General features: G+C 43.7%; 1 protein-coding gene across 4 annotated transcripts in view; it reads left to right on the top strand.

Annotated features, from left to right (window-relative positions):
• The window catches only part of LOC121285874 (protein TASOR 2-like), a 76,707-nt gene that overhangs the window by 8,831 nt on the left and 40,764 nt on the right, over nucleotides 1-27,112 (top strand). The window contains exons 2-15 of one of the 4 annotated variants that reach the window (XM_041202794.1): nucleotides 531-661; nucleotides 2,905-3,000; nucleotides 3,466-3,538; nucleotides 6,411-6,502; nucleotides 7,631-7,768; nucleotides 8,032-8,159; nucleotides 8,283-8,302; nucleotides 14,011-14,107; nucleotides 19,127-19,227; nucleotides 19,319-19,428; nucleotides 20,102-20,174; nucleotides 20,272-20,346; nucleotides 21,577-22,617; nucleotides 25,730-26,891. In XM_041202794.1, coding sequence (XP_041058728.1) covers nucleotides 531-661; nucleotides 2,905-3,000; nucleotides 3,466-3,538; nucleotides 6,411-6,502; nucleotides 7,631-7,768; nucleotides 8,032-8,159; nucleotides 8,283-8,302; nucleotides 14,011-14,107; nucleotides 19,127-19,227; nucleotides 19,319-19,428; nucleotides 20,102-20,174; nucleotides 20,272-20,346; nucleotides 21,577-22,617; nucleotides 25,730-26,891 — 3,337 coding nt within the window. Of the gene's footprint in view, nucleotides 1-530; nucleotides 680-2,904; nucleotides 3,001-3,465; nucleotides 3,539-6,410; nucleotides 6,503-7,630; nucleotides 7,769-8,031; nucleotides 8,160-8,282; nucleotides 8,303-14,010; nucleotides 14,108-19,126; nucleotides 19,228-19,318; nucleotides 19,429-20,101; nucleotides 20,175-20,271; nucleotides 20,347-21,576; nucleotides 22,618-25,729; nucleotides 26,892-27,112 lie in introns of those variants that run through there. The other 3 variants (XM_041202793.1, XM_041202792.1, XM_041202795.1) reach the window with 3 other exon arrangements.

The raw sequence follows: 27,112 nt of genomic DNA, 5'->3' as shown, positions 1-27,112 counted from the left end.
CCCCCTACTCAATTGAACTGATCTTAAAGTGACAGTCATCACAGACGGCATGGGGATGAGATGGTAGGAGAGGAATGAAAGGAATGGGATGAGGATTTTAAAAAGTACTGTCGCAGTAAAAATAGTAACTTCACTACAAACGTTCTGCAGGTCTCTGCTGGTTTTCAGAAGTACGTATGCATTTTTTTTTAAGCAAAATTTAAGTTTGATTTTATTTAAACATTAGGACTGTTCTTTAATTTCTAAATTAATACTGTTATTGTTACTCTGTCAAACACCAGGTGGTTGGATGAGTTGAGGTGTTTGTAGCAATTTCCAGATTTTTAAAGACTTTTCAGGGAATTTGGAACAACCATTTCGGAAAACCGTAGCACAAATAATAAAAATGTGGAGACTGTACTTTTAAAACCTGAAATGCCTTTGAGACTGTGTCCGATTTGATTGTTGATGGGTAATGAGCCTTTTTCAGGATTCAACCTCCTATTTTACTGCACTGGATGGTTATATTGACTCTCTGTTTTCTTTTTCAGAAATCTTTCATAAAGTGTCCCTCACCTCCAGCCAATACACCCAAGAAATACTTGCAATCTTGCAGGAGGCGTACTTAGACTCTTCTTCAGGGAGTTACTTTCAGTACAACCAAGTGACCTTAGTGAATAATGTGAGCCTTCTAGAAAAGGTATCATTGTATTAAAAGCAAACAAAGAACCTGACAGACTTTGAGATTTTTTCTTTTAAGCACCGATGCCATGTGCAATCATCGGGGATTTTCTTTACTGCGTGCGGTATGCTAACTTAGATCTGCTGATTGTCACCCTGCTTTTAGAGCTTGTCTGCTGCACATGAGAAATAGGAGCAGGAGCAGGCCATACGATCCCCTCCAGCATGCTGTGCCCTTCAATAAGATCATAGCTAATCTTCTACCTCAACTCCACTTTACGTTCATGTTCAAATTTTTATTGACCTAAGCCTTGAACGTACTCAATAACTGGCCACCCTCAGCCCTGGGAAGCAGAGAATTGCAAAGATTCACAATCCTCTGAGTGAAGAGATTTCTCCTCAGCCCAGTGTTAAATGGCTGACCCCAGATCCTGAGCCAAAACCCCGAGTTCTAGACTCTCCAGACAGGGGGAACAGGCTCTTGGCCTGTTGTTTCCTGAATTATTACTATAAATTGTTTAACCTGGATATTAGTAATGTATTGCATGAAATATAGATGACATTTTGCAACCATTTTTGTGTGTGTTGTGATATAGGATTTACACCTACAGGATAGGCTTTGCCAAGAACCTGGGACAAGTGGACCTGAAACCGGACCAATACCTGCTGATACTGATGTTTATGTCAAATTAAACTGAGGATGAATTAATCACAAGTTGAAACATGTAGCTGCGTATAACAGCTGCTTCCAAATCCACCAAAGCAAAATAGTGCGGCCGCTTGAAATATGAAATTGAAAAAAACAAACAAATGCTGGAAATTCTCAGTTTGTCCGGCAGCATCTGTGGACAGAGAAAGAGAGTTAATATTTCAGGTCGTGACCCCAGCATTAGAACTAGCAGGACTTTGAGATGCAACAGTGTGCAAGCAAGGTGGGGAAAGGTAGGGTGGGGTGGGGTGGTCTGGAGAAAAAGACAGGATGGGGCGGAAGGCAGGAGACATTAAATGGCAAAAGGGATGATGGTGCAAGTTAGAGGGAAATGGTAACGGGACACGTAAAGAAAAAAAAGATGAATCGAGAGGAAGTGTGAGTGGGAAAATCAGAATCGCCACCAGCAGTTGCTGCCCAAAAGATGGGGGGTGGGGGGCGAAGGTTATGATCAAAAGTTGCTTAATTCGTTGTTGAGGCCTGAAGTCTGTAAAGTGCCTAATCACAAGATGAGGTGCTGTTCCTTGAGTCTATGTTGAGCTTTTATTGGATCAGTGCAGGAGATGGAGGACAGAGGGGTCAGAGTGGGAGTGGAGTGGGGAATTAAAATAACAGGTAAGCTTAGGGTCAAGCTTATTGCAAAGCAGTCACCCAATCTGCCTTTGCTCTCCCAATGTAGAGTAGACCACAGAGTGAGCGGTGAATATTGAAGTACAAGTAAATCACCGCTCCACCTGGGTTAAGGAGAAAGGAATACTTATCAGAAGTGCTGGTGTAGAAGGTTGCATGATCAGATGTGAGGAGGCAGAGTCATTGGAAGAATGGATTAGCGTTCTTACAGGAAGCCAGCGTCAGGAAGTTATAGTCAAGGTAGCTGTGTGAGTTTTGTTTTTAATATTCATTCTTGGGATACGAATGATGCTGGCTGGGCCGGCAGCGTATTTTGTAGATGGTACCCACAGCAGCCACTCTGTGCTGGTGGTGGAGGGAGTGAATGTTTAAGATGGTAAATGGGGTGCCAGCCAAGAGGGCTGCATTGTCCTGGATGCTGTCGAACTTATTGAGTGTTGGAGCTGTACTCTGCCTCTGCCGGGATGAGTATTCTATCACACTCCTGACTGGGTGCCTTGTAGATAGTGGACAGGCTTTGGGGTCAGGAGTTGAGTTACATGACTTGGGCATCAAATTAAATATTCTAACTTGCACGCCCAGGTTTAGACTCTGAGCGGCTCAGTAAGGATTCTTCGTTCTGGTTTGGTTTAAAAAAGACACAAAGTCTTTTGTTCTGTTTACACAGATCCCAGGTCCACTGTAGAGGATGCTGGACTATAACTGCATCTCCAGCGTGAAAGCACGCGCGCTTTGTGTGGGCAAGTGTAGGTGTAATGAATGCTGTAGTTCTGTTTGTTCGCCACTGATTGCAAAATCTGAGCCAAGACCTATATTAGCACAAGGCGGAATTTAATGTTTTGTCAAATCCGAATTGATTTTTTTTGTAATTTGGAAGAGCGTAACATTTTATTTATTAATTGCAGCTCAAAGGTTGTCGGCTGGATCTGGAGGGGAAAGGATATAGTAAGGAGGAACTTGCTGAGTCCTTCGCCTTCTTACTGTTTGAAACAGAAGACAAGGTAAAAATAAAAAACGCTGTTTGGGGAAAAGTTAGAAATATTTTGAAGCTTTATTACATCAAAGACACCTTTAAAATGCATTTCGGGTGTACTTGTGAAAATATGGAGGGTAGGGAGGGAGGCATATTGTAAAGCAAACCTGTGACATATTATATAGCCAATTCTGTTAGCTTCGTAAACCAGGGCGACATATGGAGTATTTCTTAATCTCATCCAAATTTTAAGAGTGTTGCAGCTCTTTAACACATTTCTGCATATTTAATACAAATCATATTTTTATATAAACAAACAAACATTCATTGGAATGACCTTAGAAAGAGGAGGTCCAGTCCAAGGGCTTAGAGGAAGAGGGTTATGTATCACAAGCAATGGGATAGTGTTTGTATGGATCTAATTGTTATAATATAGTTTTTATTTTGTTTTTCTTTGTGTTGCTGCCTCTTAATTTTTGTTTTACTGTTGCAGGCAAAAACTGTCTGTCAAAATGGATTGAAGGTCGGGAACAGTGACATTACAACTCTAGGAGATCCACTGAAGGGTATTTTAGCGTATAAACATTCTGTATATAAAAAAATAACATACATATGCATGCTGAGTGGATCTTGGTGCCTGTTCATTGCAGAAAGTGAATACTGCTTTTGCTGGCAGTAAGCCAGTACCTTCCTTTAGTTCATTTAAATAATGTGAACTGTCGAAAGATAAGCACGTTATTCAGAAACCATTTTAGGCATCTGATATATACTGCAAGTTCTTGCCTGCCCATGGCCATAGAGTTAAAATTTGCACAAGTTTTAATTAATTATTAAGCTTGTTCCTGCAACCTTACTGTTGCTGCTAAGCTTTATACTGCATTGCAAAGGTCTGTATGCAACCTTAGCTGGGTATGCCAATTTGTAAGTAAATCATTGACTTTTCTACCGGAAGACAGTTTTACGCACTGCTTTGTATCATACATCCAGTGGACTTGTTTGTTCAGAGTGCACCATTTTCGAGTGTGTAGAATGTTTAGTAACAGAGTTTCTCTGCTGGGTGATCCCAGGAAAATATCTCTGAACTTGCATTTGGCACTCTTTAGATTATTCCCATAAATATTGCAAAGTGTAAATATCCCAAGCTATAGAAAACATGTCTCCGTTCTTCCAGCTCCTCCTCCTCCTTCCAGTCCGTTGACCCTGTAGGAGACGGGTAACTCATTTCTACCTTCACTGACAGAGTCCGCCTTTTTCACTGGAAGCTCCTCCCTCTGAGACGAGCACAGAGAGACTTCCTTTGGGAAGGAGGATTCAAGGAAACAAGAGCAAATTTAGCACATTGACCTAAACAATGTGCAGGGGAACAACGTAGTTAATTCAATTCCTGAACAAAACTGTTGAGGGGGCAATTCTGCAACACCATGTTTTCAGCTGGGGATACAGAAGAGCATAGGTTGGTTAATTGGAGCCAAGGTATTGCAGCCCTACCTCTGACTCGCAAGAGGGAGCATGGAACTACCACTATAGCGTCTGGTCAAATTTGTGTGTTATATTTCTATCCATGACTGGGCAGACCAGCCCCATACAGCCATCAGAGACTGAAAGGTCAGTTTCAGAATATCCTCATTTACCTACATTTGCTTGTGAACATATCTCCCTAACAAGGTTGACCAAAGCTGCTGGTGCGCAGAGTTGCTGAGTGCAAGAGTCAGCGAAGGTGGGAGAATGGACAGGAAAGCAGCAAACCACACCAGGCGTAAACAAGATGGTTGAAACTGTAGAGAGGCATGTCAGTTTTACAGCCGTAACTTAGTTTATAGAGGAATACAAGTTTATCTTTTTAATTACTTTTCATCTGAATTGCGGCTGTGCATTGATTACTGGACTTGGTGAATAAGTTGTCTTTCAGTTTCAGTTCTCCTTATGCTGCGGCTGGACAGTTGGTTTAAAATTACACAAAGGACTTGTGTGAGACTTAGATTGTTGATCAGTACGCTATTTCTTTTCTGGTGGAAAAGTTATAGTTCAACACTCCTAAGGACTCTGTTGAAAGGAAACTAGGTATCTCAATCTTTTAATATTGCCGAGTTTTAAACAGTGTGCTTACTGAAGTGTAAACTTCATGTGGTGTTAGTTTTCGTTGAGATAATTAACTGATGTTGTGGAAGCTGTCCATAATGGTGTAAAGTGCATTGTAGAATTATATTTGAGCTCTTGTGTATTATTTGTTTTGTTTTTTTAACCTTAGGTTGGCATGGAATTTTCTGTAATCCAGATAATGGGGACAAATACTGTTGTGCTCCCTGCTCCCTCAGTGACAAATGCATGCAATAATTTGCTGGGAAACTTATTAGGAATTTATTAGCGAGCTTAGGAGAAGTGGTACAACGAATAGTCAACTCTGGGACAGCAGCAGTAAGACTGAGTCAAACACCTCTATTAAAACATTGGGAAAAAAGAATCAAGTACTGGTATATGGACATACATACCAAATTTGACAGGTATGAAATGGCCAGCTAGCCCATCAAAAACACTGCTCACACATGATGGCTGGAGTATCACAACTAGACATTTCCCCAACCATGTAACTGCCTGGTAGGGACAGGGGAAAAACCCAGGACCAATAAGAGGGAAAGAAGTATTCCAGGAAAATACCTCTCCACTCACTCAGATGATTGAAACCAGTCCGAGAAATCGTGTGAACTAAGGGCTGGATTTTCTCTGCAGGCTTCTGAGTGCATCCCTCAGGCTCACATGGGGTCAGAAGCCTGCACTGTTTCCCGAAAAGTCACTTGATGTGATTTTCACCGGAGCAGCCAATTAATGGCCAGAGAGTGGCCTCGCCATCCAATCAAAGACGGTGAGTAGACTCTTGAAACCGGAGGGCCAATCAGAGGCTTCCCAGCTTGAAGGCAGCAGCAGGATGCAATGGAAGGCAAGTGAGAGAGAAGCCGCTTCAACCTTTCTTCTGGGAAAATGGCCCAGGACGGAATGGAGCTGGAGTACTTCCACATGGGCTGATGGTGCGAGCTTTAGTGCCCCACCCTGCTCCATTCCCGATCACTCCTGGTCCCCGATCAACCCCCAGCTCCACCTATTGGCTACAAAGACACTGTCTATATGATGTGATCTCTGCCCCAGTCAGTTCCTCCTTGTTGGTAATGTAGGGAGTCAGCACTACCACCCCAACTGGCAGTGTATTCCAGAGGCTCTTGGTTTTCTGGGAAAACGAGAACCTTCTGACATGCTGTCTATTCCTATCCTTGTGTAGCTTAAGCTCCTGATCCCTCGGCCTCTGTATTATAAAAGTTACTATTGTAAGGAGCACATTTCAAGGCCTTAGGAATTAAGCTATTGGCTTTTGTAAAACATTTATGTTTTGGATGTTTCCATATTCAACATATTCAAGTAACTTCACCTTTTCTTCTCATCTGACAGGAGTATATCTTTGTAAGTACTCAGACTTCCTTCATCCTACACCGTGGTACCATGGGAAGTGCGGCTATATTCTCATTTTTAAAATAATTAAGGTAAGGTAAAGGAAAGCATTGTGATTGTATTCTACCCAGTAATGCTCATGTTGATTGAGAAGTGTTATCACTTTGAAGTTCCCCAGCCTGATTGAATTAAAACATTTGTTCTTTCCTTTCTTCCACTCGCTCCTTCCCATCAAACAAGATAAAACTGGTTTTGGATATTTCTGTTGCTGCTGCTACGGGTGACGATGGAAGAACATCTTATAACGTGCATTGCTCTAGTTGTGCTCTGAGTTTCATTATTTGACCCATCAGATATCATGCACAGAGCTGAAAATTTCAGAAAGTTATACTTCTGTTTCATCTCTTGGCCGAACAGGATGTGCTTCATTGCTGGCTTAAGGTCCACCAGCTGCCTTTCATTCCTTAAACTTTTCCCCTGAGGAAGTTATGTTTATATGTAACAGACGCTTCTTTGATAGTTGCACACTTCTCGATGAACAGCAGATCAAGATTCCCCAAGTTAGAGTAGTCTCTGCAATCACAGCGGTAACCATGGAGCCATTTTTCTGTTCACTCTTCTGTGATAATTCACCGTAATCCACACAAGATCCATCGGAGCTGGATCCTCATTTCCTCAGATACTCTTCAATTTAAAAAAAAATGGTCTTTTCCCTTTTTGCAGCTGAACATCTCAGTATTACCGAGTGACTCCTGTGTTTACATCACGCTTGCTGCCATATTCAAACATGTCATATTTCACAGCTGCTGTGTGAATTAGTGCAGGTTAATTTAAGGAACACTGCCATCTGTTGAATGCTACTAGTCAGAAGAGAGGGCTGAAAGATGTGGTTGTAATATTAGCCAGACCATATATGAATTCTATGAATTTTTTTGGTGTAATTGACACTGCAATTCAGCCTTTGGGCTGTGAGCATATTTCTTGAATAAAATACCATTGTTAAAATACCATTATCCTGGTGTTTGCTTGCTTGGCTGGAGCCTGGAGTGAAATTTGACGGCATTCACTCGAGATTTTACCTCTGCTTATTCACAGTTAATGCACAATTAATAAATGCTTGATTGTGTACTCTGTAGGCTTTGTTAAATTTGTGTTTAATCGCGTTAAAAATGACCTTTTGTTTTTCTTTTCCACATGTTCCCGTTTTGTTTATTTAACAGGGTAGAGTGAAGTCTATGATTGAAAATTACACAGCAGATTTGACCGGGCCATCTGCTAGCTACAACTGCCATGTTTCTGCCAACAGTAACACAGTCTCTTCCATAACCAGCCATTTTCAAGCCTTTGAACTGACACAGGTGAAGTCACTTTTTTTTTGCATTTATCTGCTGTGTTTGCTTTGATGGACATTCCTCCCTCTCAAAATTCACTTCTCGCTTGCTGCATAGTTTCATCTCTAGGGAAAAAAAAAGATACACGTTTTATCCCTGGAAATTAATCTGATTCAGCCTGATGTGTTTTAGTTTTGCAAACTTGTGAATAATATTTAAGTTTAGTCCCTGCTACTGGATGTAGCTATTTGTATTCTGTTAGTGACCAGCTTTATTTCCCTTTGTTCCAGTATTACTTGTATGAGTTTGGACAGTGTGATGTTCTCCAGTACCCTAGACAGATTTATCCTTACGCTGTTGTAGCATTTCAGTACTGTGACAACAAGTGCATGATGTCAAAGTCAACAGAGATTGAGTTGTAAGTTCTCTTTTCTGTCCTCTTTGGAGTAATGACATTTCTGTTTGAGCATGCACATACTGATGATTGTTTAAAAACGATGCGATGGTATCTAAATATTTCTTCTCACTTTTCTCCTTCCAGTCTTGTTCCAGAAATTCAAGGTAAATTATTATTCCTTTAAACTCAGATTTAATGTTTTAGCGTAATATCTAAAAATAAAATGTTTTATTTTGTGGTAGTCGCTCATTTTTGAATTTAATTCCAATAAATCTGATACAGTGGCTCAAAAATGACTGTAAGCATCATGAAATGGATTTTTTAATGGTGTTTTTAAAAATTCGTCCATGGGATGTGGGCAAGGCTAGCGTTTAATTGCCCTTGTTCAGGGTGTATTTAAGAGTCAACTACATTGTTGTCACATGTAGGCCAGATTTCCTTCCCTAAAGGAAGTTTTTTTTATGACGATCAGTTAATGGTTTTGTGTCATCATCAGACTTTTAATTCCAGGTTTTTAATCAAATTCAAATTTCACCATCTGCTGTGGTGGGATTTGAACCTGGGTCCCCTGGTCTTCAGGATACTAGTCCATAGTGTTGTGCCGCCATCTCCCCCCGGTAATAGACTAGTGTTGTTGCAATGCATTTTTGTTTCGATGACTCTGTTACAAGTCAAGACATGAGGACAGAATAAGGTCAACTGCTCACTTTATCTGTTCCTCTTAATTTGGAATTGCTTAGTTCAAGCAGATTAAAGGGACCAAGAGGAGGGGAGCAAACTGGGTTTGAAAACTGATCCAAAGGGAGGAAACAGTGTGGGAGTTTCCCAGAGAGAGTGGGTTCTGTTTTGGAACTGCATCCCTCAGTGCACGTCAATTATTTAGAGATTTAACTGAAGGGAGTGAGATTCAAATTTGTAGAAAATACTAAAGTAAGAGATGCAGTAATTCTGAGTAACAAAGGAAGCAGTGAGAGGGGGATATTGATAGAATGAGCGGAAATGGCAAAAGAGGCAGATTGAATTTAATACCACGAGGTGTGAGGTGGCAGCTTTTTGGTTTATGTAAAGAAAAGGTAATTATGATTCAATGAATGGGGGAAGGCTGGGTGAGGCCGGAGAGATGAGGGATTTGGGAATTCAGCTTCAAAATTGGAAAGACCATTTTTATTTCAAGAAAAAAAACTAGCAAAATACTGAGTTAAGTGGAATGAAATACGAGCCTCAGTGTAATAGCGACTGTTCAAAAACAAAGATCACATTTGGAGTTTGTTTGCCGTTTTGGGCTCCAGGCCATGGAGCAGATGTTGAGAGGACACAGGACAGATCCACTAAGATGAGATAAGAGCAAAATGCCGCAGATGCGGGAAATCTGAAATAGGAACAGAAAGTGCTGGAAACGCTCGGCAGGTCAGGCAGCAGCTGTGGAGAGAGAAGCAGAGTTAAACTTTCAGGTCGGTGATCTTTCATCAGAACTGGGAAATCTTTAGCGATTGAACAGTTTTTAAGCAAGGCAGGGAAAGGGGCAGAGCAGAGGAAAGGTCTGTGATAGGGTTGAAGGCAGGAGACATTAAACGAGATGATGGCGCGAGGCAGAAAGAGATGGTAGTGGAACAAGTAAAGAAATAAAAGAGGCGCTGTAAAAAATGAAACACAGGATTATCACCAACGGTTGTGATCCAAAAACATAAACAAAAGATTGGGATCAAAAGTTTTTGAACTCACTGTTGAGTCTGGAAGTCTGTAAAGTGCCTAATCAAAAGGGGAGGGGGCTATTCCTTGAGCTTATGTTGAGCTTCATTGGCACAGTGCAGCAGGCCAAGGACAGAGAGTGGGAGTGGAGCAGAGAATTAAAATGACAGATGACTGGAAGCAAGGGTTCACACCTGGGGACTGAGCAAAGCTCCTCTACTAAGCGGTCACCCAATCTACATTTAGTCTCCCCAGTGCAGAGGAGACTGTGTTGTCAGCCTATATGCAGTATACTAAGTTGAAAGAAATACACATAATTTGCAGTTTCACCTGGAAGTAATGTTTGGGGAATTAGATGGTGAGAAGGGAGGAGGTAATAGGGGAGGTGTTGTATCCCTTGCATTTGCATGGCAAAGGGGAAGGGTTTATGGGGGTGACTGAGGAGTGAACCAGTGTCGCAGAGGGAAGGGTCTGTGCAGAAGGCTGAAAGGGGAGGGGAGGGGAATGTGGATTTGGCACCATGCTGGGGGTGGTGGAAATGGCAGAGGATGATTTGTTGAATGAGGTGGTGAGTGAAGTGGAAGGTGAAAACAAGGGGAACCCTATTGTGTTCTGGGAGGTGGGGGAGAAGAATGGGTGAGAGCAAAAGTGTGGGAAATGGAATGGACACAATTGAGGCCCCTGTCGGAGGAAATCCTCTGTTGAGGAAAAAGGAATACAGATAGAAAATACTGGCCTGGAAGGTTGCATTGTCAGAACAGATGAGACAGAGAAACTGGGAGAATGGAATAGAGTCCTGAAAAGAAGGGGTGTGAGGACTACATTTCATTCCTCTCCCCTTTCAACCTTCCGAAGGGACTGTTCCCTCTGTGACACCCTGGTCCACTCCTCAATCTCCTCAACCCCTCTACCTTCCCGTGGCATCTTCCCACTGCAAGTGCAGGAAATGTTACACCTGCCCTTTTACCTCCTTCCTTCTTACTGTCCAAGGCTCCAAACAGTTCTTTCGTATGGAACAATGATTTCCTCGTACATCTTTCAACTGAGCGCACTGGATTCACTACTCACGATGTGGTCTCCTCAACACTGGGGAGATCAAACCCAGATTGTGACCCCAAGCTTTCAGTCACCTGTCATTTTAATTCTCTGCTGCACTTACACTTTGACCTCTCTCTGTTCTTGGCCTTTTGCGCTGTTCCAATGAAGCTCAACATAAGGTTAAGCCTAGAGATAAAAACAGAGATAAAAACCGCAGATGCGGGAAATCTGAAATAGGAACAGAAAGTGCTGGAAACACTCGGCAGGTCAGGCAGCAGCTGTGGAGAGAGAAGCAGAGTTAAACTTTCAGTTCGATGATCTTTCATCAGAACTGGGAAATCTTTAGAGATCGAACAGTTTTTAAGCAAGGCAGGGAAAGGGGCAGAGCAGAGGAAAGGTCTGTGATAAAAATCAGTTCTGTGGAAGGGTCATGAGGATGCGAAACGTCAACTCTTTTCTTCTCCACCAATGCTGCCAGACCTGTTGAGTTTTTCCAGGTAGTTCTGTTTTTGTTAAGGTTAAGCCTTACAGCCTTCCACACTGAACATTGAGTTCAACAGTTTCAGGTTAAACCCCTGCCCCATACCTTTGATGACAGATGTTGGTGGTAATTCTGCAATTTCCATTTACACCTCCTCTCGACACACTTTTTGTTCCTTTCGAAACATAGAAAATAGGAGAAGGAGTAGGCCGTTCAACATGATCATGGCTGATCCTCTATCTTAACGCCATACCCCTTGATGCCTTTAGAGTCTAGAAATCTATCTATTTCCTTCTTAAATATATTCAGTGACTTGGCCTCCACAGCCCTTTGTGGTAGACAATTCCACAGGTTCACCACCCTCTGAGTGAAGAAGTTTCTCATCTCAGTCCTGAATGGCCTACCCTGTATCCTGAGACTGTGACCCCTTGTTCTAGACCCCGCAGCCAGAGGAATCATCATCCCTGCATCCAGTTTGTCTGGCCCTGTCAGAATTTTATATGTTTCGAAGAGATCAACTCTCATTCTGCTAAATTCTAGTGAATACAGGCCTAGTCGGCCCAATCTCTCCTCATACGACAATCCTGCCATCCCAGGAATCAGTCTGGTGAACCTTCGCTGCTCTCCCTCTATGGCAAGTACAATGACACAGCTGATGGTAAAGGCTGAGTTGTTCAAATCCCAGAGGGAAACTTGAAACAACTGTCATAACCCAATTTTGCAATTCATATGTTTCGAGATGCAAGCTTTGAATTCAGTATTAATGAGTTTCAAGAGCTCTTTTATAAAACAAAATTAAACATATATTAATACGAGAAAGATTATAAACACGTACACATGTCTACAAAATTGCTCCTATAATAACTACAAAAATCCCCTAATTGATCTGACTCTCAATTACAACCTCAGTAAGGCAACAGTAAACTCCATAGATTTAACAGACCTCTGGCAAAGCATACCCTGGACAGGCACATTCAAAATGAGTTTCGTTCAGCTCTAGGTCCTTGCAAACAGACTTGAGGCTTACAGGCTGGAGGCTTCTCACCCTCGTTGGATCTTAAAATGTCTCTCCCTTACACACAATCTCTTTTCTCCTGTATACACATCTTTCTCTTTGAATGTAAATTTTCCATTGTATCACTAGGCTTTTATCTTTATCTCTTCTAACAATTTTATTAGTAAGCTGAGAAAAATAAACACATTTCTTGGTGTCTTCTAGCTAGGTGTAAGATTTCACCCGCAGCCTTGAATGGTTTCTTTTAACAAATGCAAATTTACACTTTTCCTTCTACCCTCCTTACATTTATCTAATTAACATCTCAAAACTCCAAACATCGGAGCTACCAGACTAGCTGACTTTAATCCAATTGAAACACACACATAGACACAGACCCCACTAGAACTCTATTTTAAAATAATTTCCAATAACATTATTATACCTTCTTGACACAAGTATATCCTTTCTTAGGTAAGGAGACCAAAACTGCACACAATACTCCTGGTTTGGTCTCACCAAGGTCCTGTACAGCTGCTGGAAGTTTACTTGCCCCAGTTCCATTTCTTTGTGCCTTTCACAATCATCACTTTTGACATTCAACCTCCCCTGCCTTCCACCCCTTCATATACTTTCCTAACTGCTTTCCCTCCCCCACCCTTGCTCTACCTCTGTTTAAAAACTGCTCCATCTTCAATCACTTACAATTCTGATGCAGGGTCACTGACTTGAAGCATTAACTTTATTTCACTTTACACAGATGCTGCTGGACCATTTCCAGTGTTGAGGGACCCAGAATGAAAGGGCTTAAATACAAGAGTAATTCTTTTTCCTCAAGATTTAATGAAAAGAGATTTAGGACAGAATAGGGGGAATAAGGCATTGTCCATTTAGGACGGAGATGAGGAGGGATATCTTCTCTGTGGGTCATTAATCTTTGGAATCCTCTATCCCAGAGAGCTGTGGAGGCTGAGTCATTGAGTATATTCAAGGTTGAGATAGACAGATTCTTGAACTATAGGGGAGTCATGACTTATGAGGGGCAGGCAGGAAAGTGGAGTTGGGACCATGATGACATCAGCCATGATCTTATTGTGTGACGGAACAGGCTCGAGGGGCCGAATGGCCTACTCCTGCTCTGATTTCTCACGTTCTTGTGCGGAAACGTTTTCTGTAGAGGGTTGTGGAATGTGGTACTGGTGTTGATGATCGAATCAAAGATCCTGTCTGCTTTGAAGAATAGGCTAGACAGGTGGTTGAAGGTAAAAGGGGGATAAAGACTCATGGAACAGGGTGTGATAATGGGGTTAGGATACTGCTTGTGCAGGGCATGAGCCCCAGCGCAGACTAGTTGAACCAAACAGTCTGTTTCCAAGTTATACTTTGAATGTAATCCGATAATGTGTTTTATATTAAATAGAATTTTAGGCACTAAGTTCCTACTCTGCTGCATTGCATAATTTTAATTATTTCACTTCTTAAAATTTTGAAACTAAAATCAGATTTGAATTATGAGGACTAGACTATATATTCCTTTTTTGTGCTTTTGTTTCCTTGTGGCTGACTGAACTGTTATAGGGGTGTGATGTATAAGTTGGTGAGCTGTGTTTGTGAAGCTCCGTTTTCAGGCATTTCCATTGGTTTTAACCTCAACTTTTTAAATTAAGCAGCCGTGTACCATCCTTGGAAAGGACAGCTTATCAACAAAGGCAAAGTGATCAATGTTGCTCTAAAGTCAAATGGCAGTCCATTGATGCCAGTCGTTTTGTAAGTCTGTGCTTTTGTTCCTTCAAAGATCTCTACCTAAACTACTCCACCACCTCCTCCTCTAACACAATCCTTAAAATGTACCTCTTGTTGCCTGACCTTATGTCTAGGTGGTCTGGTGGCAAATTTTGTTTGATACCACTCCTGTAAAGCGTTTTGGGATGTTTTTAACCACGTTAAAGGTGCTGCATAAATGCAAGTTGTTGTTGGTATTTGCCTATCTAATATCAATGAGTGCATGGTTTAAGGCTATGGAGCAAGAACAGGTTTGCTTTTAGTTGGAAAGTTTCTGACAGGATCTGCATTGCATGGGTTAATTGTTTACCACTGAACGCCTTTGGCCATGAGCGACAGGCAAGCTGATCTCGGGGCCAGTGCAAGGCCATGATGCAAGTACTCACCAGGGAATATGTTGATGATGTACTGCTGCTTATTGGACACCTCCGGAACCAGTCCTCTTTTTTTCCTGTCCCTTGAAGGAAATGTCCTTCCTGTAATGTATCTTCCCCGTTCCCCACTCTTTTTATTTGCTCTTGGGATGTGAGCATCGCTAACAAGACCAGCACTTATCGCCCATCTTTAATTGGCTTGGAGAAGGTGGTGGTGAACAGCCGGCTTGAACCGCTGCAGCCCCTGGGTTTGTAGATGCTTTTTATTCTGTCACAGTTTAATACAGCAGGGTGGCTTGCTGGGTCATTTCAGAGGCCAGTGCTGTGGATCTGGAGTCACGTGTAGGCCAGACAGCAGATATCCTCCCCTGAAGGATATTAGTGAACCAGATGGGTTTTTACATAAATAAACCTGGAATAAAATGCTGGTCTCATAGTTAGTTGAATTTTAATTTGCCGGCTGCTATGGTGGGGGGTGAACGCACATTTCCAAAACTTGGGTCTCTGAATTACTAGTCTGGTAACATTACCACTGTTCTGTGGTACCATCACCATGCTAGATGGGATAGGTTTCAAACACATCTAGCAAATCAAAACCAGGCATCCATGAGGTGTTGTGGGCCATCAGCAGCAGCAGAATTGGACACAATCACAATCAGTAACCTCAAGCCCCAGCATATCCCCCACTCTACCATTACCATCAAGCCAGTGGATCAACCCTGGTTCAATGAAGAGAGCAGGAGGGCATGCCAGGAGCAGCACCAGGCATGCCTAAAAATGAGGTGTCAACCTGGTGAAGCTATAACACGAGACTACTTGCGTGCCAAACATTGGAAGCAACAAGTGATAGATAGAGCTAAGTGATCCCACAACCAGTGGATTAGATTTAAGCTCTGCAGTCCTGCCACATCCAGTCATGAATGGTGAAGGACAATTAAACAGCTCACTGGAGGAGGAGGCTCCACAAATATTCCCAACCTCAATGATGGGGGAGCCCAGCAAATCAGTGCAAAAGACAAGGCTGAAGCATTTGCAACTATCTTCTGCCAGAAGTGCTGGATGGATGATCCATCTCTGCCTCATCCTGAGATCCCCAGCATCACAGATGCCAGCCTTCAGCCGATTCGATTCATTCCATGTGATATCAAGAAATGGCTGAAGATTCTGAATACCGCAAAGGCTATGGGCCCTGACAACATCCCAGCAAGAGTACTGAAGACTTGTGCTCCAAAACTAGCCACACCCCTAACTAAGCTGTTCCAATGCAGCTACAACACTGGCATCTACCCAGCTATGTGGAAAATTGCCCAGGTATGTCCTGTACACAAAAAGCAGGACAAATCCAACCCAGCCAATTACCACCCCATTAGCCCACTCTCGATCGTCAGTAAAGTAATGGAAGGAGGTCATCAACAATGCTTTCAGCACTTATTCAGCATTAACCTGCTCACTGACGCTCAGTTTGGGTTCCGGCAGGGCCACTCAGCTCCTGACCTCATTACAGCCTTGGCCCAGACATGGAAAAAAAACTGAACCCAAGAGGTGAGGTGAGAGTGACTGGCTTTGACATCAAGGCAGCATTTGACCGAGTGTGGCATCAAGGAGCCCTAGAAAAACTGGAGTCAATGGGAATTAAGGGGAAAACTCTTCACTGGTTGGAGTCAGACCTAGCACAAAGGAAGATGGCTGAGGTTATTGGAGGTTAATCATCTTAGTCCTGGGACATCGCTGCTGGAGTTCTTCAGGATAGTGTCCTTGGCCCAAACATCTTCAGCTGCTTCATCAATGACCTTTCCTCCATTGTAAGGTCAGAAGTGGAGTTGTTCACTGATGATTGAACAATGTTCAGCACCATTTGTGACTCCTCAGGTACTGAAGCAGCCTAGGGACAATATTCAGGCTTGGGCTAATAAGTGGCAAGTAACGATTGTGCCACATAAGTGCCAGGCAATAACCATCTCCAATGAGAGGGATTCTATCCATCTCCCCTTGTCATTCAATGGCATTACCGTTGCAGAATACCCCACTATCAGCATCCTTGGGTTTACCCTTGACCAGAAGCTGAATTGTACTAGCCTTATAAATACTGTGACTACTAGAGCAGGTCAGATGCTGGAAGTTCTACAGAGAGTAACTCACCTCCTGACTCCCAAAGCTTATCCACCATCTACAAGGCACAAGTCAAGAGAGTGATGGAATACTCTTCACTTGCCTGAACGAGTGCAGCTCCAGCAACACTCAAGAAGCTTGACACCCTCCAGGACAAAGCAGCCCACTTGATTGGCGTCCCATCCACCACCTTAAACATTCACTCCCTACACCACCGACGCACGGTAGCAGCAATGTGTACCATCTAGAGGCTGCATTGCAGGAACTCACCAAGGCTCCTTAGACAGCACCTTCCAAACCTGCGACCTCTACCACGTAGGACAAGGGCAGCAGATGCATGGGAACACCGCTGCCTGCAAGTTCCCCTCCAAGCCACGCATCATCCTGACTTGGAACTATTTCGCCGTTCCTGCACTGTTGCTGTGTCAAAATCCTGGAACTCCTTCCCGAACACACTGTGGACATTCCTGCAACACATTGGACTGCAGTGTTTAAGAAGGCAGCTCCCCATCACCTTCACAAGGGTAATTAAAGGTGGGCGATGAATGCTGGCCTACCCTGCGACACCCATACCTGCGATAGAATAAATTTTTCAAAATGCTACTGTCCCCCCCGGTATTTTCTTGGTCTTTGCAGGAAGCTGCAGCAGTGTGAAGCTCCCAGGTGAAATTTCATTGCCATTCCGTTTGTTTCTCAAACAGAGTTTGGCTGGGTGCTCTGAGCAACTCGCTGGTTGCGGAGGACAGGAAGTCGGCCAGGTCCTGTGCTGAGCTGGCTAACAGTTCAGGCCCATTGAATATTGTGCAGTGCCGTAAAGACATTATAATGGCAGTTCAGCAGTAGTTTGTGTGGCGTGGCTTTGGTAACCATGCGTCAACTCCCTGGTGAACGTGACAGTCCAGGAAACTTTCATCAGTAGGACACCTGGAGAAGGTTCTGCAGGTGTGACAGTCGTGACTGCTTCCAGTGAATCCCTCAAACACCCAAACTCGGGGGCTCAATTAGTATTGTTTTGTCTGCTCTTGCTTAGATCGTTAATCAGGTTGATCCTGAGCCCAGCAAAGGTCGGCTGGAAAGAGAGGTAACAGCTCTGGTGATACCTCTTGGGAGTGACCATGTGGCCGTGTCACTCTAGACCCCACCAGGGCCAGCACGGGGAGGGGAGTTGGAGCTCCTGTACTGGGTACCGTAGGCATTGAACATGCAAAGCACTGCACAGACATCAATATCACTGAGACAAATACCATCTCAGTCCATGAGGGCTCTTTATGTCTAGTCCCAGCCATCAACCTCACAGCCTTCAGACACTGGGCTGCATGTTGGAGGAGCAGGAAGTAGGGTTCATGTGTAAGAAGAGTCACAATTATAAAAGGACAACAATAATAATAATGAAGAGATAATTGGTGCTTTTTTATTGATAATTGGAAATCTTTGACATATTGGTGTGTTTATGGATGGTTTTTATATACACCTTTTGACTTCCTCTTTGCAAAAGGATGTGCATATGTAACATAGGGTTGACTGTCCAGTACAGTACTGAGGGAGTTACTGCACTGTTGGAGGTGCCATCTTTTGAATGAGATGATAAAATGAGGGGCCTCCTACCTGCTTGATTGGATATAAAAGATCCCATGGCACTATTTTGAAGAAGAGCAGGGAAGTTATCTCTTGTGTCCTGGTAAATATCTATCCCTCAATCAACATCACTGAAACGGATTATCTGGTCATTATCACATAGCTGTTTGTGGGAGCTTGCTGTGTGCAAATTGTCTGCTGTGTTCCTTACAGAATAACAGTGACTACAGTTCAAAAAGCAACTTAATTGGCTGTAAAGCACTTTGAGATGCCCAGTGGTCATGAAAAGTACTATATAAATGCAAGTCTTTTTTAATTTCTGTATTTCATTGACTGCAATCTGGCCGTGTCACTGAGCAGGCTGTAATGATGCCACATTGCTGAAAGGTGGAGCCCAATTCACCCCAGCAAAATGAATGACAAGGACAGCATCATTGGTACCTTTTAAATAGCCAATAAACAGGATGGAAAAGAGGGAAGTAAAGGACTTGTTTTAAACATCTTGATAGAGAATTCTTTTTCCCAGACTTGGAAAGGACCGCCTTCAGTCTCTTTGGACAAACCTGAAGAGCAGATTGGCTGCAAGGCCGGTCTTTAGGGGTCAGTCATCACTGTCAGTCCCACTGCTGAGACATCATCCAGTTCCTTAAGCCTTGGCCTCGCATTGAGTATCTGTCCTGGATCAATGTCAGCTACCCCCCCAACCCTGCTGTCCCCCCGAGCCCCCTCCCAGTCGGGGGCCTGTGAACCCCCAGCCCAAATCACAAAATATTGCAAGGCTGAGCATTGTAGAGATATAAACATCACACAAGGTTGTGCAATTTGTGAATAGCTGGCCACACACAGAAGATTAGTACAGATTGCACTATTTTACAAATAAACTGTTGATCGTGCGTCGTTTCTGTCAAATATTAACACTTTTCATCTACTGTATGTTTTCATTCAGACCGGTAAAGCTTGAAATTGAATATGTTATGAGCATTGGTGAGCTGAAAGGCAAATTGCCGCAGGCAGTTTTTCAAAGAGAATATTACGGACTTAAAGAAGGTAAGTAAATTTGATTGCCCCCCCCCCCATATTAAAGCCACATGAAGATGTTTGACTGAAAAATTGACCCATTGTTTCCACCTGGTTTCAGTTTGTTTGGAAGGTTTATACTGCAGCTGGTATGAGCTGGTGGAGTACAGGGAGAGAGGAGAGAGCCCTCAGCTGGTTCCTTTGGTGGATGAAATGAAGAAAAAGAACCTGGTAAGAGTTGGAACGCGCTTGTCTTTGCTCTGAGCTAAAGGTATTTGGCGGCTATCAGCTTTGCATAAATGATACAAAAGCAGAAATTTGCTGGAAAAACTCAGCAGGTCTAACGGCATCTGGGGAGAGAAAGACAGAGTTAACGTTTCTTCAGAGCTGAAGAAGAGTCCCAAGGACTTGAAATGTTAACTCTGTCTTTCTCTCCACAAATGCTGAACCTGTTGTTTGTCTGCTCGAAGCATATCAGGAACCATGCATTATCAGTGGAACTGCAGACTCCAGCTGAACAACTTTGGGTCCAAATCACTGGAGGTTGATAGAAACAAACACAACAGGTTTTTGCAATGTTGTATTCCCATTTCAAAATGGCATGGGGCAAAGGCTGGCTATATGTAAAAACAAACAAAGAGTTACTTTTCTCCGATGATTGTGTGGAGAAAAACCAGTGCATTGTCCTATTACAAACCTGGATCACCTATACGATTTATTGTTAAAATCTTGGCGCCTGTCTGTTTCTTCCTCTCAAAGTGCCGAGCGGGAGTATTTTTATGTCAAAAGTGCTGTCTAAATACAAGTACTCGTTCATCTTGAATAACTTCTCAGCCTCCATTTCCATGTCCGTGTGCTTACACACTTAGAATTTCAGTGGGTGTGCATGTGTTTTTTTTTCCAGGCAATTGTAAAGTGCCTGCCTGATCAGGGACTACTCATACTGTTCAGCGCTTCTGATTCCTGTTTCACCGGTGGTGAGTGTATACACAATGACCAAGTTGAACGTTTGAATAACTGAATTGGAGAAATCCTTCCCTGACAGTAATGGGCATTTTGTTCCATGTTATGCAGGAAGCGGCCAGACTACCCACAATGTGTTACAAGCTGTGTTCATTTTCAAAGCAGCCAGAATTTCTCACCTCAAAGGTACTGACCCTTTTACACTTTTGCTCCTTATAATGCAGGTAAACTCCCCTCTTCAAGAGCATCGAACATGGTCAGATATTTCCATGACCCTTGAGCATGACGTTAAAAATGGTTGTAAAACCAGTCGGCTTTTTTGGTCTTTTATTCATCTTGGGTGGGTCCTTTTATGGTAGAGATTTCTACATTTATTATGCCCCTCCCTCATCCCCCACCAAATAGGGCTTACAAGTTGGCATATGTTTGGTTAGACTGACAAAATTCAGCTGATAGTTTTTGTCAATGTCATTTCGCGATGAAGAAGACCTTTTGCTCTTTTCCTCCACTTATCTGCTGCCGCTCTCCTGCAAACATCGACTCCTGGTACGGTGCAGTTTGGCAGATACCATTCATCACCACCTGAGCCTTGCGCAAGTGACGGCTTCTTCACCTGTAAAACTTAGGGAATGAGTATTGGCTAGACTTTGAACTGTAGGGAGATATCACAGCCCACGTGACCAATGTTGCCCTCATTTCTTTTTTTAAAAAAAATGTATTCATTCATGGGGTGTGGGCGTTGCTGGCAAGGCCAGCATTTATTGCACGTCCCTAATTGCCCTTGAGAAGTTTATAACCACATTTTTTTACAATAGTGGTTTATTGGTTAGCGATCAGGCGTAGGAAGCCCTGTGATAAAAACAAAAAAACTGCGGATGCTGGAAATCCAAAACAAAAACAGAATTACCTGGAAAAACTCAGCAGGTCTGGCAGCATCAGCGGAGAAGAAAAGAGTTGACGTTGTGAGTCCTCATGACCCTTCGACAGAAGCCCTGTGACTGATTTTTGTTTCTCCCTTCACTCCTGGGTGACGAGACCAATCGTAGAGATCGTTCTTAGCAGTGTTGCTGTGATTGGCACAGAGCTGTGTTCTACCATGTGCCTTGTGCATGTGCTCCCTTCACCAACTGAGCCATCAGGAGACCTTCTTGTGGACTGCTCTAAATATCACCATATTCCAGCTGGTTCACCTGTAGGGGACGGTGTATAGACTTGTAGCATTTTGGGAGGGGAAAGAAGTGTACACATATAAACTTAAGCAGTTAGATAATTGGAATGTTAATGTATCCTTTTCGGTTTATGAGCTATTTGAACACCTCGGTTCCTGAGAAAAGATGCAGAATTTATTAAACATTGAGATGTTAATGTTACGTTTTCTGTATTTTTGTGTAATGTTGCTTTTCTTTGCCCACGCAGAAATGAATCAGGTAGCCCGCACACTTTGCCAGAATAGGATAACTCTGCTTCTTCCTGGCATTAGCTACGCTGTGATGAAAGGTCTGAAATCCACTGACGCTCAGGCAACTCCACGCAACAAATTGGTCGAAGATCACCTCGTTGAATATTTCAAAATGACTCCAGAGGAGCAGTCCATGAGTTCCAAAGGTGTCACCACAGACAATGACCCTCCAGCTGCCACTGGTGCTGCACCAAACAAAGGAGTGCCACCTATTCCTGGAGATTACCAGAGAACAAGAATCTCCCAACTTTCTCCTTATTTTGCTGATCCTGCAAGCTACACACTTGCCACATCAACAGTCCTGAAACTTCAGGGGAACTCTCTCAACTTGTGCCAAGACTCCGGTGCCAAGCGTAAGGACTTGTCCCATCCTCCTGCTTCCAAACCAAAGCCCCCTAAGGCCGCATTCCCACGGAACAAAAGGATTCCAAGATCCAGAAAGGCTCAAGGAAAAGATGCTGGGCCTGTGGCGAGCACGTCTCCTTGCTGTGGAACGACGAGTAGATCCACAGCACAGAGCCAAACAGACGGAGAACCAGGCAAGACTGTGGGAAGAGCTAACCCAATCAGCAAACCAGTTGCCTGTAAGGCAATTAGCAGAGGCGCCATCAAAGTGAAAAGGAAGGCAGCTAAACCTTTGCTCGCCGGCACATCGAATAAACCGGGTGCCAAAACTGAGACGGTGGGAGGCTCCACCTCTGCGGCTGACAGCGATGTCCCCAGCAGCGAGGCAGCCAGTGCCGCTTTAGTGAGCCTGAGATATTCCACAAGGTCACAGTCTGCTCACAATATTAAAAGGACCCTGGGGCGGTCAGGGAAAGGCTCCCCCACGGAACCACCCGCCCCGCCGGGAGTGACCAAGAAGAACCTGAAAGCCGCCGGAGTGCCCTCTCAAACCGATTCGAAACAAGCCCCTGCAGCAAGAAAAGCAGTTGGCACCTGCAGGGGCACAGCGAAGCCTGGGTTGGGAGAGCTGTCCAAACAATATACTGAAACTGGTAAGAGGGATTTCTGATTGCTGCCCTCCTGCCAACCCTTGCCATGGGGGCCACTGGAAATCCTGGGACAGCGTTGTACTCTGGTTACACTTTTAGTAAGCCACTTCCTTGTACTGACAATTAATTTGGAGCCATGCTTTAAATTAGCTTCAGAGATGTATGGAGCTTAGGAAGAAGAGTAATTGTTTCCTTTTAAAGCAAGGAACAGTTATCGATAAATATGCAAAATCGTCACCTTAATCAGAGTATCTGTGTCCTATGAGGAGAGATTGAAGAGACTGTGCTTGTATTCTCCAGCGTTTGGAAGAATGAGAGGTGATCTAGAGTAGATGCAGGAAGGATGTCTCCCCTGGGCGGGAAGGGGTGTCTAGAACCAGGGGACACGGTCTCAGAATAAGAGGTAGGCCATTTAAGACCGAGATGAGGAGAAATTTCTTCAGTCCGTGGGTGTTGAATCTTTGGAATTCTCTACCCCAGAGGGCTGTGGAGGCTCAGTCATTGAGTATGTTCAAAGCAGAGGTCTGTAGCTTTCTAGCCATCAATGAAATAAAGGGATACCGGTATAGTGCAGAGAAGATGGCTTTGGAGTAGAAGATCAGCCATGATCTAGTCAAATGGTGGAGCAGGCTCGAGGGGCCGAATGGCCTACTCCTGCTCCGATGTTGCTATTCCCTAGCAGTAATATCCCTTCATTTAATCATCATACCATTCCCAAAAGAGGCAAGGGGAAGAGTTGTGAGGGAATGTCCTCCTAACTCAAAAATATAAAATGTGATATTCTGTTGATATCCACAGAAGGTCACAACACCTGCCTTTGCTTTTCAGTTTGTTCTCAAACTTTTAGAATCTAAATACAGGGTTTGCCTCAGTAGGGGAATCAAAAATTTTGAAAGCACCTCGACCATCCTGGAAGTATCTCCATCCCTTTGCAAAGGAAAACAACATATCATGCCTTTAATGCACTAAAACATTCTGAGGTGCATCACAGGAGTGAAATTTTGACACCGAGCCACGGAAAGAGACAGTAGGGCAGGCGACCAAAAGCTGGGCCTAAGATGTAGGCTTTCAAGGTCGTCTTAAAGGAGGAGAGAGAGTTAGATAGGCAGTAAGGCTTCTTAGGGACATGACAGTTGAAGGCCCAGTCTGCAGTGGTGGAGTGATTAAAATTGATGATTCTCAAGAAACCAGAATTAGAGGAATACAGAGATCTCAGAAGGTTGTAGGGGCTGGAGAAGATTACAGAAATAGGGAGGGGCCAAGGCTATGGAGGGACTTGCAAACAAGGAAGAGAATTTTAAACTCGAGGCGCAGCTTAGCCGGGAGCCAGTGTAGATGAGCGAGCACACCAGTGATAGGCAAGCAGCGTTTGACGCAAGTTAGAACATGGCCAGTGGAGTTTTGGGTGACCGAGTTTAAGGAGGGTGGAAGCTGGGAGACCGGTTTGGAATAGTCAATAAGGCACGGATGAGGTGAGCAGGGTGGAGTCAGATGATGTTATGGAGGTGTAACCGGATAGTTTTAGTGATATGTGGTTAGAAGCTTGTTTGGTTTGGTTCAGCCTCAGACAGTTGCCAGGGAGAGAGATGGTGGCAGTGGATAAGGTGAACTCATTTCTATCATCCCACTGTTATTTGCTTGTCTGTCTGTCTGAATTGATGATGCTGCTACAGAGGTCGGATTCTGAAGAGCTCTGGTCTGATCACCTTATAAAGTCTTGGCAGTGTGCTTATAGAATAGAAATAGGAGTAGGCCATTTAGCCCCTGAAGCTTGTTCTGCCATTTAGTGAGGCCATAGGTGATCTGCAACCTAACTCCAAATATCTGCCTTTGTCCCATGTCCCTTAATACCCTCAATTAACAACAAAAATGTACAAATGATCTAGTATGAATTGTTATTTGTGGAAGAGCGTTCCTAATTTTTGCCACCCTTTGTGTGGAGAAGTGTTTCCTAATTTCATTCGTGAAGGGGCTGGCCCTATTTTTAGACCATTTCCCCAAGTCCTGGACTCCCCAACCAGCAGAAATAGTTTCTCTCTCTCTTTGCTATTTGTTCCCTTTAATACCTTGAAAACTTTGATCAAACCACCCCTTAAACTTCTAAATTTCAGGGGATACAACCTGAATTTGTGTTATTACTCCTTGTAATTTAACCCTTTGGAGTCCAGGTAACGTTCTGGTAAATCTATGCTGAACTCTTTCCAAGGCCAATATAACCTTCCCAAGGTGTGCAGTCTGCAGCTGCTCCTCAGGTGTGACATACGTAACCAGAGCTTTGTACAGCTGAAGCACGATGAAGCAAGTGAATAGTGTGGCTCCCTCTCTAGTCTTCTAGGGCCCAAGTGTCTGTGAAAGAAGACTCGCTACCCAAAGGCCTGATAGGCAGGGAATATGAGGCAAGGCATCATGATTGTCTTAAAGTGACAGGCCACTTTCGAGCATGATGCTTGGAAACCTGGGTTGTGCACAGTGATGGACCTCCCACTTGGACAAAAAAAAATGATTGCTTTCCTCCTTTTGAGTTCAACAATTTTAGATCATGAACTCTCTCCTCCATCCCCACCCCCTTTCCGTTTCTTCCCCCTCCTTTTTGTTTTTTCCAATAATTTATATAGATTTTTCTCTTCCCACCTATTTCCATTATTTTTAAATGTATTTCCACCCATTGTTTTATCTCTACCTTTTAGCCTTTTTAGTATTCCTTCACCCCACCCCCACTAGGGCTATCTGTACCTTGCTTGTCCTGCTTTCTACCCTTAATTAGCACATTCCTTAGATAATATCACCACCTTCAACACCTCTTTGTCCTGTTGTCTGTGACATCTTTTGGTTATCTCCACCTATCACTGGCTTCTTGTCCCAACACCCCGCCCCCCCCCCGCCTTAACCCAGCTTATATTTCACCCCTTTCCTATTTTTACTTAGTTCTGTTGAAGGGTCATGAGGACTCGAAACGTCAGCTGTGCTCTCCGCCGATGCTGCCAGACCTGCTGAGTTTTTCCAGGTAGTTCTGTTTTTGTGATTGCTTTCCTCCTCTGGGTTGCATGATTCTATCGCTTAGTGTATGGACCGTTACCCATCCATTCTATTGCGACTGACTTTCTCAACCTGTCAGTTTGCGTTGCAGGAATAAACACGGAGCAGGTTTCGAGGTACGGTGTCTGTACCTGGAACATTGTGGAAAACGCCTCTGAACATGAACCTGCCTCCCTGCAGCCTCTGTCCTCGGGCACTGAGTCAAACCTGTTGTGCGAAAAGAAAACCCTGGAGGTAGCAGGCTGGGCACCACAGGAAGGCATTGATACCAATGAGGGAGAAACGGATGCACTAAATATTCTCGCTGATCTTGCAATTAATGCAGCTATCACAGCAGTGCTAAAATCTAAACAGCAGTGCATCTTGACGGTGCACCAGTCACCAGAGATGTGTGCTACCAACAAGGCTACTTCTGTTGGGAGCAACGAGCAATTAAACTATTGTCCCAATTTGCTTGACAACCACAGTGATTGTTTGCCTCACACAGAGTTAAGGGTACAAAACATCTCACCATTTGTAGCTGAAAGCCACCAAGACGGAAGTAGAGAATTCTCTGAAAACCAGCTGCCCCACTCTACAGCACCTCTGAGTTTAGAATGTCCTCCTTGTGTACCCTCGGTTTTACCTAACTGCGAAACCTCGCAGGTACACAATTCTCAGACTCGTGTAGCCAAGGAGCTGGCTCGCCGATCTTTAGCTTCGTCTCGCAGTTCTCACCCGTTGGGAGACCATTCATATTCTCGGCCACCGAGCAATAGAGAACCCTTGTGTTTAGCTGTAGCTAACCCTGTGCCGTCTGAGAAGGAGTTTGTGGTGTGTCAGTATACGTCGCTGTACACGGAAAGCGAGAAAGAATTCTCAGCTGCATCGGACTTGCAAAACACAACCCATGCTTCACCGGTACAGTCTGAGGTTGTCTCCAAGGATGAGGAGAGAACGCTAGTTGGAAGAGTGCTACCGTTCAGACGTGAAGACACATGTTGGGCAAACGTTACAAATTCCATGCCAACTCCACAGAAGAATAATGGTGCAATGGGAAAATATGGTCAGATAGCTGATTACACTTCTGTTGATTCAGCGCAAAGCAGGTTTGATGAAGTGTTCCGATGTTCTCGCACCGTACATGAGGAAAAGGACACTGTGAAGGTGACATTCGAATGGAAAGGACCATACTTGTTCCAGTGGGACAGCAAATATACGAACGACTCACTGGAGAAATCTGTGAATCGGGCTCTACATGGGCAAGTCGTTTAAAGTTTTTAGAGATGAGGAAGTGATGCAAAAGTGAATTTGAGTTTTCTTTGATTTTGATGTGCAGGAGTGCATTTATGTCTTTAATGGAAAAAAGATCTTAAAACAACACTTTAATTTCTCCTGTGTTGTGGCACAATCGTTGGTAAATGCTGAGCTGCTCAAATCCCAGAGGGAAACTTGAAACAACTGCCACAACTGTTTTTGCAAT

The sequence above is a fragment of the Carcharodon carcharias genome, chromosome 13 (genome assembly GCF_017639515.1).
Source record: "Carcharodon carcharias isolate sCarCar2 chromosome 13, sCarCar2.pri, whole genome shotgun sequence".
NCBI lineage: Eukaryota > Metazoa > Chordata > Chondrichthyes > Lamniformes > Lamnidae > Carcharodon > Carcharodon carcharias.
This window is presented reverse-complemented; position numbering and strand designations above follow the sequence as displayed.